General features: G+C 70.3%; 4 protein-coding genes across 9 annotated transcripts; 2 read left to right on the top strand and 2 right to left on the bottom strand.

The window, feature by feature from the left end:
- Positions 1-1,865: 1,865 nt before the first annotated feature.
- Positions 1,866-4,730, bottom strand: LOC147599055 (sulfotransferase 2B1-like). Its single transcript, XM_086758355.1, has 7 exons — positions 4,595-4,730; positions 4,238-4,420; positions 3,084-3,292; positions 2,802-2,928; positions 2,632-2,726; positions 2,386-2,566; positions 1,866-2,303 (listed from the first exon to the last, which is right to left on the bottom strand). The coding sequence occupies exons 2-7, from the start codon at positions 4,374-4,376 to the stop codon at positions 2,188-2,190; spliced, it is 867 nt and encodes a 288-aa protein (XP_086614481.1). The 5' UTR covers positions 4,377-4,420; positions 4,595-4,730; the 3' UTR covers positions 1,866-2,187.
- A 151-nt stretch (positions 4,731-4,881) lies between these two features.
- DPEP1 (dipeptidase 1) lies at positions 4,882-8,642 on the top strand. Its single transcript, XM_086758354.1, has 10 exons — positions 4,882-5,739; positions 6,581-6,713; positions 6,791-6,923; positions 7,002-7,152; positions 7,280-7,349; positions 7,508-7,684; positions 7,756-7,840; positions 7,930-8,005; positions 8,173-8,308; positions 8,394-8,642. Exons 1-10 carry the CDS (start codon positions 5,627-5,629, stop codon positions 8,556-8,558), a joined length of 1,239 nt encoding a protein of 412 aa, XP_086614480.1. The 5' UTR covers positions 4,882-5,626; the 3' UTR covers positions 8,559-8,642.
- A 730-nt stretch (positions 8,643-9,372) lies between these two features.
- Positions 9,373-13,720, bottom strand: CHMP1A (charged multivesicular body protein 1A). Its single transcript, XM_086757934.1, has 7 exons — positions 13,667-13,720; positions 13,432-13,451; positions 13,135-13,212; positions 12,674-12,820; positions 12,297-12,425; positions 11,744-11,931; positions 9,373-11,200 (listed from the first exon to the last, which is right to left on the bottom strand). The coding sequence occupies exons 1-7, from the start codon at positions 13,671-13,673 to the stop codon at positions 11,179-11,181; spliced, it is 591 nt and encodes a 196-aa protein (XP_086614060.1). The 5' UTR covers positions 13,674-13,720; the 3' UTR covers positions 9,373-11,178.
- CDK10 (cyclin dependent kinase 10) lies at positions 13,694-17,606 on the top strand. Of its 6 annotated transcripts, none has more exons than XM_086757933.1 (13): positions 13,694-13,765; positions 14,486-14,558; positions 14,785-14,856; positions 14,941-15,043; positions 15,185-15,266; positions 15,678-15,745; positions 16,039-16,091; positions 16,199-16,268; positions 16,397-16,456; positions 16,549-16,672; positions 16,752-16,891; positions 17,008-17,060; positions 17,132-17,606. In XM_086757933.1, exons 3-13 carry the CDS (start codon positions 14,838-14,840, stop codon positions 17,233-17,235), a joined length of 876 nt encoding a protein of 291 aa, XP_086614059.1. In that variant the 5' UTR covers positions 13,694-13,765; positions 14,486-14,558; positions 14,785-14,837; the 3' UTR covers positions 17,236-17,606. The 6 variants fall into 6 exon arrangements, with proteins under 6 accessions (XP_086614059.1, XP_086614055.1, XP_086614053.1 ...); XM_086757929.1 differs by lacking the exon at positions 13,694-13,765 and adding an exon at positions 14,054-14,172 and having other exon boundaries at positions 16,752-16,873; XM_086757927.1 differs by lacking the exon at positions 13,694-13,765 and adding an exon at positions 14,054-14,172.
- Positions 17,607-17,802: the final 196 nt, after the last annotated feature.

Here is a 17,802-nt window from a genome sequence, read left to right as displayed (position 1 = left end):
GCAGCGCCGGCGCTTCGGAGCCACGCTACGTTGGAGCTGCCAACGCTTTCGAGTTGCGCCGGAGCAGCCGCACGCCCCGCTGCGCCACGGCCCCGAAATCCGGCCACGGGAGAGGAGGCAGCGTCGGCGCCTGCACCCAGCCCGGCACGTGGCCTCTGCTGTGTGCTGTGTGCCACGTGCCGTGTGACGTACCGTGTGCTGCAGGTCTCATGCCATGTGCTGTGTGCTGTGTGCCGTGTACCACAAGCCACGCACTGTGCCATGTGTCATACCGTGTGCCATGTGTAGTGCCGTGTGTCACGCCCTACATGCCATATTCCATGTGCCATGTTCTACGTGCCATGTTCTGTGTGCCATGTACCATGTGCCGTGTTCCACGTGCTGTGTGCCTCATGCCACACACTGTGCCATGTGCTACATGCCGTGTGTCATGCACCATATGCCATGTTCCGTGTGCCATGTGCCATGTTCCGTGTGCCATGTTCCATACGCCACGACCCGCATGCCATGGTCTGTGTGCTGTGTGCTTCACGGTACGTGCTCTGTCTTGCGCCATGTGCCGCCTCATATGCCATGTACCCTGCGCGGTGCGTCACGCACTGCATGCCGTGTGCTGCGTGCCGTGTGCTGCATGCCGTGTGCTGCATGCCGTGTGCCATGTTCCGGGCCACGGGCTGTGTGCTGCACGCCATGTGCCGTGTGCCGTGCTGTGGCATGTGCCGTGTGCCGTGCACGGGCTCTGCGCTGCCGCGTGCAGCGCGCCAAGCGCTGTGTGCCGTTTGCTGTGCCAGCAGCCAGGTGTGCTCGCTGCGTGCCGGCTGCCACGTGCCGTGTGTCACCGCGCCGTGTGCCGTGTCTCAGCCACCCTCTCCCATGTGCCGTGTGACGCTGTGCCACGTGCCGTGTGTCGTTCACCCTGTGCCATGCGCTGTCGCCGTCCCAGTGCCAGCAGATGCTCCAGGGAGGTGACGTCCGCCGGGACGGGGGGGGGTGACCCCTGGTACTGAAACTGGGGCCTGGGGCCACCATCACGGGGTAGGGGCCCCCACGAGCGGGTGCCACCGAGCTGGACGCTGGGTGCCAGCACAGGGGTGCCAGCCTGACCCCCTCCACGCAGCCGTGCCGGCTGGGAGCCGCTCACCGGTCCGCTGACACGGCCACGCCGAACCGCGCGCCCCTCCGGCGCTGCCCGCCACCGTGGCTCCCGCACGCAGGCAGAGCACGCTGCCCGCACCGCCGCGACAGCCGCGTATTTATAGCTCCTGATTCATCTCCCGTACCGCAGGATAACGGACGTCACCATAGAAACCCGGCGCCTGACGAGCCCGCAGCTGCAGCCGGCCCTTGGCGCGGGCAGGGGTCTGCCGTGGCACCCTGAGCCGCGGGGACGGCTGTGTGTGGGGGACCCCACGAGGCTGGGGGTGCCCCGCGTCGCCGAGCCGGATGATGCAGCCGGGCCGGGGCGCAGCGGCAGGGCTGGCGGGGTGCTGGTGCCACCGTCCCGCGGTGCGGCATCCCCGGCGAGGGTCTCGCCAAGCCAAGCCCAGTGAGGGGTCCCGCTCGCCCTCCCGGCCCCGGCGCTCTGCCACGCTCGCCCAGCGGGTGCCGGTGAATTAAGCCGGGGGTTAATTACCAACGGTGCCCGCGCTTCCCAAGCGGCTCGATACGGCAATTCCCAGGAGCGGGGCGAACGCCGGCACCGTGCAGCCGTGCTGTGTCCCACCACGGCGCCCAGCAGCCCACTGCGGCCCTCCCCGCGCTGCCCACCCGGTCGTCGCCCCCCGCCGCAGATCAGGTCCTCGGGGACGGGTGCCCACCCAAAAAAACGCCGCTGCTTCCCGCCCCGCGCCCGTGGGAACGCTGCCTGGCAGGAACCAGCAATAAATATTTATTTCCGCAGGATGGGCCGGGCGGAAGCGGGGTCACGGCCACGCGCCCCCAGCCCGGGATGAGGAAGGCCACAGCGATGGCCGCGATGTGTGACCGGAAGAGTCCCCCATGGCCGGGGGGTGTCGTGCAGCCGGTCACCCCCCCTCGCTGGACCCCCAGCCCCACGGCAGCCCCAGCCCCTGGGGTATGCGTGGTGGTGTACGATTTATGGGGGGTGCTGGGGGGCTCGGCAGGCGGGGAGGGGGGGTCCAGCCCACCAGGGCTGAGCTCCGCCACCCCCCCCACCCCCCCAGCCCCTCAGGCCATGGGCCAGCGCGCGGGCAGCTCCGAGTCGCCCATCTCCTCCTGGTAGCGCCGGTTGAAGAGGGAGTTTTGCAGGGGGGAGAAATGGTCGCGCCAGTCCCCCACCACGCCTGCGGGACGGGGCGGCGGGGAGGCTGCAGCCGGGGCCGGTACCCCGCTGCGTGTCCCCCACCAGCCCGCTCCCCCCCTCACCTTTCCTCATGAAGCGTCCCTGGCTGTGGTCCATGATCTCGGCGGGGATGAGGGAGTAGTTGGCCATGGCGTTGTCCCGCATGGCGGCGAAGCTGCAGTGCTGCTCCAGCGCTGCCAGCGTCTCGGCTCCCAGCGGAAGGCCCAGGAAGGCGCTGAGCCGCTGCGCCGTGCCGCACAGGTCCTGCGGCGGGGGGACGGTCAGCCCCGGCGGGGACGGGGACGGGGACGGGGGGCGCCAGGGCTCACCTGGTGCAGCTCCTCGTAGGTGACGTAGAAGATGTCCAGGAGCTGCCGCTGGCCCAGCCAGCCCTTGACGTGCTCAAACCAGGAACCGTAGTGCACTGGGGGAGGTGGGGGGTGATGGGAGACCCCCCGTGGCCCAGTCCCGGGACCCCGGGGACCCCCCTGGTCCTTACCCGTGCCATCGAGGAACCGCGTGAGGAAGGCGTCGAAGGAGCCGGGGTCGGGCAGGAACTTGGCCAGGCGGTGGAAGTGGTAGAAGGAGACGGCAACGTCCTTGGGGTTCCTGGCCACGTAGATCACCTGGGGGAGGACGGCGTCAGCCCCACAGCCGGGGGGATTCCGCCCGCCCTGCTCAGAAAGCCCCCGGCAATCCCCCCGGCTGCGGGAAGCCCCACAGGCACGGGATGCCCCTCCGGGGACCCCCCAGACCATCCAGGCACCCCCCCTCTCCCCACCTTGGCCTTGCTGTGCCGCAGCGCCGGGGCCAGGACGCGGGCGGGCAGGTGGGTGGTGATGAGGCGGCGGGGGGCCGCATCCTGCAGCGCGTCCCTGAAGTAGATCTGCTCCAGCCAGGGAGCCCGCTCCCAGTTGGGGATGGTCTTGGCCGGCACGGCGTCCCCGCGGCTGAACAGCAGCGTCAGGATCTCCTGCATCCACGTGGTGCCTGGCGAGGCGGCTGTCAGGGCGGCGCCAGCATGGCATGGCACAGCATGGCACGGCACAGCATGGCACGGCACAGTTCACCATGGCACAACACACAATGGCATGCCAAGACAGAGCACGGCATGGCACGGCTCACCATGGCACACTGTGGCATGGCTCGGCACAGAATGGCAGAGCGTGGCATGGCATGGCACAGCTCAGCACAGCAGGGCACAGCACAGCATGGCATGCCATCGTATGGCTCAGCACAGCACGGCATGGCATCCTATATCACAGTGTGGCATGGCACAGCACGGCGCGGCACGGTGCAGCACAGCATGCCATTGTACGGCACTGCATGGCATGGAACAGATTGGCACGGCACAGATTGGCACGGCATGGCTCGGCACAGCACAGCGCAGCATGCTATCATACGGCTCAGCACAGCATGGCACAGCACCCTATGGCACGGTGCGATGTGGCATGGCATGCCATCGTATGGCACAGCACGGCACAGACTGGCACAGCACGGCACGGCATGCCATCATATGGCACGGCACAGCGTGGCACGGCACAGCGTGGCACAGCAGCAGCTGGGCTGGCCGTGCTGTGTGGGACCCCCTGAGCCTCCATCAGTCTGGGGCTGGGGGTGGCTGCCCCCCATCCGCAGGGCACGGGTTTTTGGGGGGGGGTGCGAGCTGGTATCTGGGGCTGGGGGTCCCCCGCGCTGTGCCCGGAGGGCTACGGGGCCGGCGGGGGGCTGGCCCCGAGCCCGGCCACCACCCAGCCACGCAGGCAGCTCCCGGGCCCGCTGGCAGGCTGGGGGCTGGGCGGCAGACCCTGCTGTGCCCCCCTCCCCAGCCTGGGGGTCCCCGGCCGTGCCCCACCAAGCCCCTCCCCGCCCTCCCGGTCCCCTCGCTGCCCCCCATCCCTCTGCGCCCCTCCTTGCCCCCCTGGTCCCCCTCACCCGATTTGGGGTAGGTGGCGATGAGCACGTCGGTGGGGCGGAAGGGGAAGGCGGCGGCGAAGCCGAGGGACTCCTGGGTGTGGAGGTGGCCGGGCAGGGAGACGCCGGCGAAGGTCTCGCTCACCTCCATCCGCTCCATGGCCCGGCCGCGCGCGGGACGCGCCAGCGCCCGGCCTTAAATGGCTGCAAAAGAGGAAGCCGTCCCAGCGGGCAGGGGGCCCGGCCCCTCCGGCACATTCCAGCATCCAGCCGCGCTGGGGCCATCGCCGGGAGAGCGCAGGGCGAGACGGGGGGTCCCGCGCGGCCAGGCCCGCCGCCGCGTCCGGGAGAGCCGGGGGGCTGGGGCACCTCACTCACCTGGCGCTGGGAAGGGCGCTGGGAGCCTCGCCGGCTGCGGTGTGACCCCGGGGCTGCCAGCCCCACACCGTGCCCCACGGTCGAAGTCCTCGCGGCCGGCTCCGTGCCCGAGGGAAGGAGTCCCGGTTCACCTCGGGACGAGGAGCCAGGCCGGCCGCCTCCGCCTGGCTCCGTGCCGTTCCCAGCGGCGCTGCGGTGCCTCTTGCCACGCACGACGCCGCAGCCGCCACCAGCCCCGTGCCCACCGCCAGCTCCCGCACCAGAGCCAGCCGGGGTGCCCCCGGGGCCGCGGGACCGACCGGTGCCTCAGTTTCCCCCCTCACGACGCAGCTGCAGGCCCACGGTGCCGGGGCAGCCTGGCAGACCCGGGGCACCATCAGCAGCCCCACGGCAGGGCCATGCCGCCCCGGCTGCTGCCCACCGACCCCTCCATGGCGGGACGGCCTGACCACAGAGCTGCGAGACGCGCTGGCGCTCGGCTGCTCCCCGGCGCCTGACGCCGTGTCGGGGGGTGGCTCTGGGGTGGCCGAGCCCATCCCAGCCCCACGGCCGCCGGAAAAATGTGTTTCACATCCATTGCAGGCAGCAGCTGCTCAAGCGTCCGGGGGCCAGGGTGAGCCAGGGACAGGGGTGCCGGTGGTGCCAGCACCCGGCCGGGTTTGCCCGCGGGTGCCGGCGCTGGGGAGGCCAAGGCGGGGATGGGACCGGCGCTTTCCCAGCAAAAAACAATCTGGGCTGCATTAGAGGGGCCGGGAGCGCCACCGCAGCTATGCGGAGAGGCCCCGGCACAGCCCTGCCACCGGGGCCGGTGCTGGGGGAGGCCGCCGCCGCGCCGTCGCGGTGCCCGCCGTGCCCACGTGCTGCCAGGGCTGGGGCGCAGGGTGGGGTTACGGCAGCGGCTCCTGGTTATTTATTTACGGCGGGAGGGAGCGGACCGTGAGCCGGGGCGACCGTCCCGGCACGGGCACTCAGCGGGCTCCGGGCGGCGGGTCACCCCGGCTCGTCCCCAGCTGCGGCACCGAGTGGGCGAGGATGCCGGGCGGGAGGGTGCTGGCGCTGGCGCTGTGCCTGCTCCTGCCCCGCGCCAGGCCAGATCGCCGGGAAGAGGCCGAGCGCATCATGGCGACCACACCGGTCATCGACGGGTGAGCAAAGGTTGCCCGGCCTCGCGGCGTGCGGGGCCGCTGCGGCTCTGGGAGCCCTGAGAAAAATCCCGGCCAGAAAACCCCACAGGGGACGGCCCTGCCGGGGGATCCCCGCGCCGGGCACCCCGCAGCCCCGCAGCCGAGGGGATCCCCGGGCCGTGCTGGGAAGCCGGGGCCAGGCTGTCCCGGGGGAAGTCCCCGCTCGGGGCAAATGGGTCCCACGGTGCCGTGTCCCAAGGGACGTCCCTGGTCCCGTAACGGGACCCCCAGGAGGCTCCGGTCCTCGGTAGGGTCCCCCGCAGGCACCGGCCCTGCGTCGCGGCAGCCGGGGGTGACGCAGTCCCTGGAAGCGGGCGCGGGGCAGGGGGAGCTGGAGGATGTGGGGACGGTGACGCGGGAGGGGAGAAGCGGGAGCCGGTCCCCGGCACTTCCCCAGCGACGCTGCCGGTGCGGGACGCCGCGTGGCGGCAATGGCCCCGCCGTGGTGACGTCCCCACAGCCAGGTGGTGACAGCTCTGGAGGAGCGATGCCAGGCTGGCTCCCTGCGGTGCGAGGGCTGAGAGGGCACGGTGGGCGGGGGGGGGGGCACCGAGGGGTCCCCAACCTCCCCCTGGCAAAAGGGTCTCCATGGGGCTGTCCCCTGGGAGTGACCTGTCCCCGGCTCCTGGCCGGAGCCGCTTGGGTGGCTCTTGGCCGAGGGCACAGATGGATGGATGGACAAAGGGAAGGATGGATGGACAGCTGAGCAGGCAGTGGGTGGGCAGACAGAGGGGAGATGCGCAGTCTGGACGGACAGACGGCCAGGCAGCCCACTCCCCCCGCCCCGCTCCCCCCTGCCCAGGCACAACGACCTGCCCTGGCAGCTCCTCAAGAGGTTCAACAACCAGCTGAGCCTGCCGGAGGCCAACCTGACGCTGCTGAACGACACCCACACCAACATCCCCAAACTGCGCCGCGGGCACGTGGGCGGGCAGGTGGGACGGCGGGGCGGGCGGGGGGCGGCGGGCACGGGGGCCGGCTCCCGGCACTGACCGCGTGCCGCGGCGGGCAGTTCTGGTCGGTGTACGTGCCCTGCGAGACGCAGAACAAGGACGCGGTGAAGCGCACGCTGGAGCAGATCGACGTGGTGCACCGCATGTGCGACCTCTACCCCGAGACCTTCGCCTGCGTCGTTGACAGCGCCGGTGAGGGGACGCGGGTGACCCGGGGGACGCGGGTGCCCCGGCACCCGCCCCGGCTGACGCCCCCTGCCCCCCCCGCAGGCATCCAGCAAGCTTTCCAGAGCAAGAAGGTGGCCAGCCTGATCGGGGTGGAGGGCGGCCACTCCATCGACAGCAGCCTGGGCGTCCTGCGCACCTTCTACCGCCTGGGCGTCCGCTACATGACCCTCACCCACAGCTGCAACACCCCCTGGTAGCAGCCCCCCGGGGTGGGGGACACGGGGATGGGGCGACAGGGCCAGCGTTGGTGGGGACAGAGCGCGTGGCTGAGCAGGGCCACGGGGCCGGGGGTCCGCCCTGATGGTCCCCCCGCTCCGCAGGGCTGACAACTGGCTGGTGGACACCGGGGACGAGCCGCCCGTGCACCACGGCCTCTCGGCCTTCGGGAAGGTGAGCGGGGACAGGGCGGGTGGCAGCGCCTGGGAGCAACGGCCGGGGCGGGCGGGACGCGGTACTGGCACCCACCAGCCTGGCGTTAAGCGGAGCAGCGGGTGCACGGTGTCCCCGCACGGCCCCTCACACGCCCCTCGCCCGCCCCGTGCCCGCAGACGGTGCTGGAGGAGATGAACCGCCTGGGCATGATCGTGGACCTGGCCCACGTCTCGGTGGACACCATGAAGGTGGCGCTGAGCCTCTCCAAAGCCCCCGTCGTCTTCAGCCACTCGTCCGCCTACAGCCTCTGCCCGCACCGCCGCAACGTGCCCGACGACGTGCTGAGGACAGTGGTGAGCGCCGGGGCACGGCCGCGGGGCCGGTTGGGTTGGGGCCGCGGGGCTGAGGGCCGCCTCTCCCCCAGGCCTCCACGGGCAGCCTGGTGATGGTCAACTTCTACAACGCCTACGTGACCTGCGCGGACAACGCCACGCTGGCCGACGTCGCAGGTGAGGTGGGCGGCAGGGTGGCCGAAGCAGGGAGGGGGCAGGGTGCTCCCCACCTCGCCCGGCTCACCCCAGCTCCTCCGTGCCCACAGACCACATGGACCACGTGAAGAAGGTGGCCGGCGTCCAGTCCGTTGGCTTCGGCGGGGACTACGACGGCGTCACGGGGTAAGAAGGCGGGCGACAGGAGCGGGACAGGCTGCCGCAGCGGGATGGGACAGCGTGTCCCCAAACTTGGGGGCGGGGGCGGCTCCCCCAGGTCCTGCGCGGGCGGTTGGGAGGTGCGGGAGGTGGGCGCCTGTCCCCGGCACGGCTGCGAGCTGTGGGCGGCGCAGGCTCCCCATGGGCCTGGAGGACGTCTCCACGTACCCCGCGCTGGTGGCCGAGCTGCTGGCGAGGAACTGGACGGAGGCAGAGGTGAAGGCGGCCCTGGCCGAAAACCTGCTCCGCGTGTTCAAGAGGGTGGAGGAGGTGAGCGGGGCACGGCGGGCTGCAGGGACGTGCAGTGTGAGGGTCTGCCCCCCGCGGCGGGAGCCCACCCTGTCCCCCACGGCAGGTGAAGGCGACCCTGCAAGGCACGGCGGCCCGCGAGACGCCCATCGCCTTCGAGGAGCTGGAGGGGACGTGCAGGACCCGCTACGGGTACGCCAACCGTGCCGGCACAGCCCGGCTGCCCTGGGCGGCGCTGGCGCTGGCCCTGCTCCGCGCCCTGCTCTCCTAGCGCCCCGCGCCGCCGCAGCCCCAGCGCCCTGCCCGGCAGGATGCCAGCGGCCGGGCCGGTGCCCGCTGCGCTGGGCCCAACCCTGCCGCCCACTCCCGCCTGCGCGCCGGCCCCGTGAGCGAAATAAAAGCCGTGCTTCGAGCACCGCCGGCGGCGCGCGTCTGTGCCGGGACCCCGCGGGGACCACCAGCCCCAGTACGTCACCGGCCAGGCCACCACCCTGCCGCCCACCCCCCGTCCCGGCGGGGCGGTGGGCGCCCAGCGCGGGGCACCAGGAAGCCATCGCCGCACCGGGAGTGACTACATCGCCGCAACACACGGCCAGAGCGGCTGCGGGGCTGCCTCCGCAGGATGCTGCCATTAATCATTAGCTAATTAATTGGCTACTCAATTATCTTCTTAGCAATTTCCTCTCGCTCGGGAACAGGCTGTCTGGAGCGGAGGCGGCTCTGGGCCGGTGTAAACAGGCAGGAGGAGCAGAGCCATCTTCCTGTGCCGTTCGCAAATTGGCCGCGGCACAGAGCCCCGGCTGGCAGGCGGGCGCGGGGAGAAGACGGGCGCGGGGAGGGGACGCGCCAAACACCAGGCTGGGGAGCGGAGCTCGACGCCAGGCGGCTGCACCGCGGCCGCTCCCGCTCCCCCCGGCTCGGCTACGCCAAGGGAACCCGGCCACCGCCGCCCTTCCCCTCGGCCCCACAGCGGCCCCTCGGCACGGGGTCCCCTGTCCCAGGCGGGGGACAGGGCACGGCCCCCGCGCTGCGCCGCAGGGGCCCGCAGCCCCCTCTTCACGCGGGCAGCCCCCAACGCAGCAGGATGGATGTTCAGGGATCGTTTATTGGAAACAGCAGAAGGTAATCAACAGGCGGTGGGGGAAGGCAAACGAGATAAGCGTAAGAAAACACACAAATGAAGCCACAGAGAAACATCCCACGGAGAGAAGGCGCGTTTCCGGGGGCCGCGGAGCCCCCAGCCCCACGGGCGGCACCACGCAGGGCCCCCCGCGCAGGGCCCGGCCCCGCGGGGAGCAGGCACAAGTCTCCGGGGGGGTCCCGCTTCCTGCGCGCGGGGAGGGGGCACAAGGTCCAACCCTCCCCCAGGCACCAGGACTTTGGCCCCGAGCCGCCCCCTCCAGGGCCAGCGCCGCGCGCCCCCAGCGCCGCAGAAGGCTCCGCCAAGGCCACCGAACTCGGGAGAATGAAAACAGGGAGAAGTGTTTGTGTGGCAAGCGCTGGGGAGACGGCCCCTGCCCCGCGTCCTCTCAGCACAGCCCAAAGCAGCAGCTCCGCACGCCTTAAAATTCCCTGGAAAAGCGATGAAGCGCAGCCGCCCCACTGCAGCGGGACCGGCTGCGCACCCCTGGCCGCACACAGCTCAGTGCCACGGGCAGCTGCACGGCCCTGCGGCGAGAAGGTTAGAGTTCCTCCTCGTCAGAGCCAAAGCACACATCGAGCGAGGAGCAGCCACGTTTCCCCGCCAGCAGCGGGAGGAGAGGGGACACGGGGAGCAGCCCCCTCTCCTCCAGCCAGGTCACTCGCTCCGTGGGCAGCGGCACGGAGCAGACATGGCCCGACGGCGACAGCGGAGAGGAAATGGCAGCAGGGATCTAGGGCCGGAGCCGCAGCCCGCCACGCTCTCAGGACGGTTTAGCATTTACTGTCGCACCCATCCGGCCCGGGGACACCGGGGACCGAGTCCGCAGCCACCGCAGCTGCGACGCCGCGGCTGGAAGCTGCTGCCATCCCCTCCCAGCTGCCGGCCGCGGGGCAGGGGAGGTCAGGGCCAGGATAACCGTTCCCCGGGCGCAGCGGCGGGAGACGCGGAGCACAGGGAGTTGCAGGCACGGGGGGCAGGGCAGGGTGAGCGTTTCAAAGGTCACTTTGCAGCAGGGAGCTGCAGGGGGGTCTGGCCCGGCAGGAGAAGGAGCCAACGACGGGCGAGGCGAAGCCCGCGGGGCAGGGGCCACGGCGCAGGAAGGTCACCGCGAGGGAAGGGACGCCGTGCTGCAACCTCCCCCTTCCTGCAAGGCACCGGCCTTCCCAGAAACACCACGGCCGGGAAAGCAACCCTTCCCAAAGCGCCGCGAGGGGAAGGCAGCCCCGCGGGGAATCTCCCTGCTCCTTGTAAACAGCTCCGTGCCGCCGGCCCCGCGGAGAGCGCGGCCCGCAGCCCCCGTCTCAAACAAGAGAACACCACAAGCGTGGAGGAGAGCCCGGCGAGCAGCACCCCAGCAGACACCGCAGCCCCGCGCCTCCAGAAGGATTCGTTTCGAGTTCCATCAGAGCTGGGACGCTGCCAGAAGGCAGCAGCAACCCTCAAACGAAAACCACCCCAAAATCAGAACCAGCAAAGCGCTCCTCGAGCCCAGAGAGGCCGCCTCTGCTCAGAACCCCCCTGCCAGGACCGCTGCCTGCTCCGGGAAAAGCCGTCACCGTCACAGCCCCGAAGAAGAGTCAACGCAGGCGGCAGCGCCGGGGACGTGCTGCCGGAGGAGGGGACGGCCGACGCTGCTGGGCCGGTGGGTCAGAGCAGGGACGTAGCAGGGGAAGGAGTCCCGGGCCCCTCCGCCCCGCGCCTCGTACCACCAGCGCGGGGCCGCAGTCCGCAGGGGCGACAGGAGACCTTAATTCCGCAAGGCGGCCAACCTGGAAGGGAGAGCACGAGAGCGGAACCGAGGTGAGAGCGGCAGGAAAACGGCCGCCACCCAGCGCGTGCAGGGAACGCCTCCGCCCAGAAACCTCCCTCCTGCGGCAGAGGTGGAAGGAATCCTGCCCCGGAGCGGGCGGCCGCGGCCGCCTGGGGAGGGATCAAGGCGAGGAAGCTCCTCGGCTTCTACAGGGCAGTTCCAGGGAGACAGCCTGTTCCCGGCGCTGTCTGAAGGTCAGCGCCAAGCGTTCCCAGCGCGGCGGCAGCTGCGCGAGGGCGAGCGCAGAGCAGGGGGAGCCTGTTCGGCACCTCCTCGACGAGAGCTGGCTGCCGAGTGCCAAAAGCCACCCCCGCTCCCTGGCCCACAGCGGTCCCGCAGCCCCACACAGTCACCTCGGCTGCCGGCGCAGGGCGCCCCGGGGACCGCGCACCCGCCCGGCCTGCCGCCGCGGGATAACTCGTTCCTTTCGCACCGCTGAGCGATCCCCGGGAAGGACTGGAGCTGCCTCGGCACGCGGCTAAGGACGCGGGAGAGAACAAACCTGCGTGACAGCTGGTCTTCCTGGCTGCGGACCGAGCTCTCCCCCACCGCCGAAGCCCCCTCGGGGAGCTGGTTGAGCTGGTCCATGATCTCCAAGCCGTTCTCCTCGGCGATCTGGACGATGAGGCTGTCCACCTGCTCCTGCGGCGTGGTCAGCGTGGTGGCGGAGCTCATGGAGTCCTCCATGACCTGCGACAGAGACAGCCCGTCACCCGGCCTTGGCTTCTTCCCCCAGAGAACCGGCCGCAGACCCCACATCGCCCCGCTCAGCCGGAACGGCCTCGAGCCCGACGGCAGGGCCGACAGCGAGATAAATCTTCCCCAACATCTCCCACATATCTCGGACACAGAGAACAGAGCTGTGTGAGCAGCTCGGGGGGTTTCCCACACCGGAGGCTGGAGTCCCCGAGGGGAATGGAGCGCTGCTGCAGAAGCCCACCTTACGGCTGGGACCTGGCTCTCTCCCGAGAGGCAGCGCGTTACGGATCACAGAGACGAGCCCGCCCTCCTAAACCCAGCGCCTCCTGGACCCCTCAGAGGCCACCGCCACTCACCGACGTATGGACATCCAAATTCTGAACCTGCTGCTCGAATTTATCCATCACCGCAGACACCTTCTGCAGGTCCATGGAGCTCAGAGCCTTGTCCAAGGCCTTGGTCACCTGCGCCATGTTTTTTGTCACCTGCAAGAGGAGATTGCTTCACGGATGCTCCCCCGACACAAGGTACGGCACTGCTGAGAGCAAAACCCAGGCCGGCGGGAGAGAAGCCAGCGTTTCTGATGCTGACAGCAGCGCTTTGAGGCAGGACAGGCCTTGCCTGCTCTCCAGGCGCCGCAGCCGGCTCTCAGCAGGTTCAGGCCCGGCCCGGCTGCGGGTTTCTCCAGCCCCACGCGGTCACTGAAGGTCCCTGCCCACGCAGAGGCTCTTACCCCCTTCATCGTCACCGCCGTCTGGACCTTGGAGACCACCGCATCCACCCGGGATGACATGCGGAGCCAGTTAAGCCCCTCGTTCTTCTTGCGGATAGCGTTCTCGGCGTAGACGCGCGCACACTCCACATTCTTCTGCTGCAGGGCCTGGAAGGGCAAAGGGCAACCGCAGGTTTACAAACATCGCGCTCCGTTTCTGCCCGACGGGTTTCCAGCAGGAAACAGCGCTCCTGTGACTCAGAAAACACCGAGCGCGCCCTCAACCGGGAATTAAACCCCTCTTGGCGTCGCCGGGACGCACTGCATCCACCCGGCAGATTTGGGAGCTGAGGGTGGGACTCAAAACACTGGCAGGGCCAGCCGGGGCGCTCAGGGAATTCTGGGCGGGGGGGAACCTGCTGCTTTTCCCCGTCCCTTGGCAGAACACGGATCCACGCAGCGCAGGGCGAGCTCCCACTCACCTTTTTGACTTTGGCTTGCTCGGCCTTGGAGTCTTTCTCGGCTTTTTTGGCGAGTTTCTCCAGCTGCTTCGCTGTGAACTGGGGAGAAAGCAACGGGCTTAACGCCAGAATCAGGGGTAAAGGGAGCCCCAACCGCTTCCCCGACCGGGGGTAAACGAACCCCCCCGCCCCGTAGGCGTGAGACAGCGGGAGGAGCGGTCCCGGGGTCCCTCCTGGAGAGGTGGACGCCGCCGCTGGCCCCTCCCGGACCGGTAATACGTGACGGAGAGGAGGCAGAGGGCCCGCCGCTGCCCTCACCTTCAGCTGGAAGAGCGTGTCTGGAAAAGAAGGAGAACACAGATTTAGGGACAACGCCGGGGCCGGGGCCGGGGCCGGGGACCGAGGCAGGGGCGGAGCCCCGGCCCCGGCCCCGGCCCCGGCCCCGGCCCCGGCCCCCGGCCCCCGGCTCCCAGCCCCCTCCGTGCCCCTGCCCACCCACACACAACGCCCGGTGTGGCGGAGGCCCCTTTACCGGCCGCCCGCCGGCCCTTACCGTCCATCCTGCCCCGCCGCCGCTTCCGGGTTTCGACCGCCGCCGCTTCCGGGGGGCGCGCGGTCGGTTCTGGCCAGAGCGCCGCCTGGCGGCGGGGAGGTGTGTGTCAAGCAGGTGGGGCGGTGGCCGAGGGGGCGGGGCCACGCGAGGGGGGGTGTGGTTACAGAGGGGGCGTGGCCACACGGGAACGCCCACCGCCTATGCGCCCAAGCCGTGCCTAGCAACCGTTGCCAGGGGCGGGAAGGTGACACTACGCATGCGTGGGAGGGAAAAGGGTGGGGAGAGCCTCGCTGCGCATGCGTAGAGGTGGGCTCCGCTGCGTGCGGGCGGCACTGCGCATGCGTGAGGGGAGGCGGGTCGGGTGCGCGGTGCCAGGGCGCATGCGCCGGGCCGTCATGGCGGAAGGGGGTTCCGGCGAAGGGGGTTCCGCCGAGGGGGAGCTGGAGCCGCTGCGGTTGCGGCGGCTGCGGGGCGAGGGCTTCTTCGAGGTGCCGGCGGCCGACCGGGTGAGGGGCCGGAGCCGTGCGGGCGGGAGGAGCGGGGTCCCTGGGCTCCCGGCGGTGACTGGGGCGGGGGGGAGAGTCCCAGAGCCCTCAGGCCTCCGGTGGGGCCTGGGCCCGGCGGCCGCGCAGGCTCCCCCGTGGCCTGGGAGCTGTGCCCGAAACGCTGGCTTGCTCCGTGAGCGCCGGAGCAGCACCGCAGTCTGCCCGCTGAGAGGCGGGGGCGTCAGCCCGCCATCGGGGTCGCTTCTCCCGGAGAAACCGTTGCGGGCTGCCCCCGAGCAAGCGCTCGCCTGGGACATGGCGCTTCTGGTTCCAGCTGGGACGATGCCGGAGCGTGAAGGAGTTCGAGAAGCTGAATCGCATTGGAGAGGGCACCTACGGCATCGTGTGTAAGTGTGGCGCTGGCTGCCGTCCCCGAGCCCGGGTCAGAGCCGGGTGCTGGGCAGAAGGAGGGGCGGCAGCACGTCTGCCTGCATCCTGGCAGCGGGAGCTGGGGGGGCTGTCGAGGGGACCGAGGCCAGGAGGGGGCTCATCAGCACAGGGGTCCCGCTGGCCAACGACAGAACCAGCGTTTGTCTCCTGGTGCTGAGCGCGTGGCCTGTGCTGCTCTTCCAGACCGGGCCCGGGACACCGTGACAGACGAGACCGTGGCCTTGAAGAAGGTGCGGATGGACAACGAGAAAGACGGTAAGAGGAGCAGGGCGGCTGTGGCGGGGGCGTCCCCGGGCCCCGCTCCAGGCAGGCGTGCAGCACGGCTCTTGCTCTCCGCAGGAATGCCCATCAGCAGCCTGCGCGAGATCACCCTGCTGCTGCAGCTTCGGCACCCCAACATCGTGGAGCTGAAGGAGGTGGTTGTGGGGAACCATCTGGAGAGGTGAGAGTCCCCCTCTGTCCTCCCCTCTCTGCCTTTCAGACCTTCTCGGTCCCCCCAGCCACCTCTCGTGGCACAGACCCGCGCTGGGACGCTGTAGGGGTGTCGCGGGGAAGGCTCCTGACTGCATCTTGTCTGCCACAGCATTTTCCTGGTGATGGGCTACTGCGAGCAGGACCTAGCCAGCCTTCTCGAGAACATGCAGACACCTTTTTCAGAGGCTCAGGTAAAAAAGCCAGGCCAGGCTTAGGTACGCCTCCCCTGACAGGGTGCTGCTGCCCCGGCCAAAACGCATACTGGCCGCCAGCGCGTTCTCCCCGGGCTTTGCGATCCCCGGACATCGTGCTGGGCTTCAGCAGGGCTGTGGAGCTCTGGGTGAGCGGGGATTCCTGGGCTGCGCTGGCTCTCACAGAACACTCCGGGGATTTTCCAGGCTGGGTTTTGGGCTGGAGCAAACTGGCAGGGAAACAGAGCTGGGAGAAAACGTGTCCCGGCCAGCACGTGAGCCGCTTCTGGGAGGACGCGGGGACTGACGCACCGCAGAGCGGGGACAGACGCCCGGCCGGGTCTGACCTGCAGGGGTTTGGCTGCTGGCGCTGCTCTGGCAGAGGTCGCTGCCCCTGTCCTCTGTCTGCAGGTGAAGTGCATCATCCTGCAAGTCCTGAAGGGCCTGCAGTACCTTCACGAGAACTACATCATCCACAGGTGGGAGCAGCGGGATGCGCTGGGAAAGGGGGCAGGGGGAGAGGGGCTTCCAGCTGAACCACCGCTGCATCCTGGGAGCGAGCGGCAGCGCCCGGAGCAGCTCTGGGCAGGGGTTTGGCACAAATGGGCGGCTCCGTGTGGGAGCACCAGCGGGGCTGGGAGGGCACCGAATTAGGAGATTGGCTTCTCCTGCTCGTCACTCGGCTCTGGGTGCAGCTGCCCGCCAGCCCTGGGGATGCGCGGGGATGGGAGGAGCCGTCCCGAGGGACCTAGCGCGCTCTCTTCCCCGGCAGGGATCTGAAGGTGTCCAACCTGCTCATGACAGACAAAGGCTGCGTGAAGATAGGTGAGCCCCGGCAGCGCTGCGGGTGCGCCCTGCCGTTCTCCCTCCGCTCCCCGACGCGCGCAGGGCGAGGAGCTCGCCCCTCTCCTGACCTCCAGTCTCCGTTGCAGCCGATTTTGGCCTGGCACGCACCTACGGGATGCCGCCGAAGCCCATGACCCCCAAAGTCGTCACGCTCTGGTGAGTGGTCGGTGCGAGGGGCTGCGGTGGCTCCGGGTGACACGGGCGAGTCCTCGCGGTGCGGCGGGGGGCTTCTGTTGTGCCGGCACTGCCGCGGTCCCCTTGAGACGGCGCTGCCCCCCGCGCAGGTACCGGGCGCCCGAGCTGCTGCTGGGGATGACGACCCAGACCACCAGCATTGACATGTGGTAAGCGGGGGCAGGAGGGGGCTGCAGGCCCGCGGCGGAGGGGCTGCTCCTGCCCCCCCTCCGCCGACTCTCGCCCCTCCTCTGCTCCGCAGGGCCGTGGGCTGCATCCTGGCCGAGCTGCTGGCCCACAAGCCGCTGCTGCCGGGCACCTCCGAGATCCACCAGATCGACCTCATCGTGCAGCTCCTGGGGACGCCCAACGAGAACATCTGGCCGGTGAGAGCGGTCCCCAGCTGGCTGCCCGCCCCGCCCTGCCCGCGCGCCCCGCCTCGCCCTCACGCTCCGCGCCCCGCAGGGTTTCTCCAGGCTGCCCCTGGCGAGTCAGTACACCCTGCGGAAGCAGCCCTACAACAACCTCAAGCACAAGTTCCCCTGGCTGTCGGAGGCCGGGCTGCGGCTCCTCCACTTCCTCTTCATGTACGATCCCAAGAAGCGGTAAGAGCCGACCCGGCGCGCGCAAACCAGCCCACAGACGGTGCCGCCTGCGTCACGCCGTCCCTGCGGCTGGGCCGTCCCTTTGGGGGGTGCCTGCCACGTCCCCTTGTCCCCAGGGGGACGGCGAAAGACTGCCTGGAGAGCTCCTACTTCAAGGAGAAGCCTCTGCGTGAGTAAACCCCCTGCTGGGGCAGGGCTGGGGCGCCCCGGGCCCCGCTGACCCCCATCTCTGCCCCGCAGCCTGCGAGCCGGAGCTCATGCCCACCTTCCCCCACCACCGCAACAAGCGGGCGGCTGGCGCCAGCGCAGGGCCAGAGAGCCAGGCCAAGCGCAGCAAGCCCTGACCCCGTCCCACGGGAGGAGGAGGAGGAGGCGTGGCACGGAACAGCACCAGCACCGCACGCTCTGTCCCCTCTCAGGATGGCTCCAAATTCATTTCCCGGCCCCGCAACAGCGTGGGGATGGCCGAGCTGCGGCGGGGGAGCGCTGCGCCCCACCCCTCGTGCGCCTTTTCTGCCCCGGAGCTGGGCAGGCTCCAGCGCGGTGCTGGGTGAGCGCAGCGCTGGGGGCAGGAGAGGGGAGAGCCGGGGCCGGGGGCTCCCTGGGGTCAGCAGGGAGCGATGGGGGCCAGCCCTGTCCCGCGGGGCCCTTGGCCGGCGCTGGCTGCGCGGGGTAACCCCGACTTTGCCGTCAATAAAAGCACCGGTGGGAAGCGCGTCGCCTCGTCCCTCGGCTCCAGCTGGGCCTCCCTTGTCCCACGTATCCGGCCCCAGGGCCGAGGGCAGCCCCGGGCTCTGCCTCCCAAAACCGGAGGCTGGCCCTGCTCTCCAGCAAGGCGAGAGCCGCTCGCACAGGGCGACGTGGCATCGGACGGCACCACAGGCTGTCTCCATTCCCCAGCAGCAGGCTCG

Source organism: Chlamydotis macqueenii, chromosome 13 (genome assembly GCF_036417535.1).
Source record: "Chlamydotis macqueenii isolate bChlMac1 chromosome 13, bChlMac1.mat, whole genome shotgun sequence".
Taxonomy (NCBI): Eukaryota; Metazoa; Chordata; class Aves; order Otidiformes; family Otididae; genus Chlamydotis; species Chlamydotis macqueenii.
Note: the sequence above shows the minus strand (reverse complement) of the source record. Positions and strands in the feature narration are given on the sequence as shown.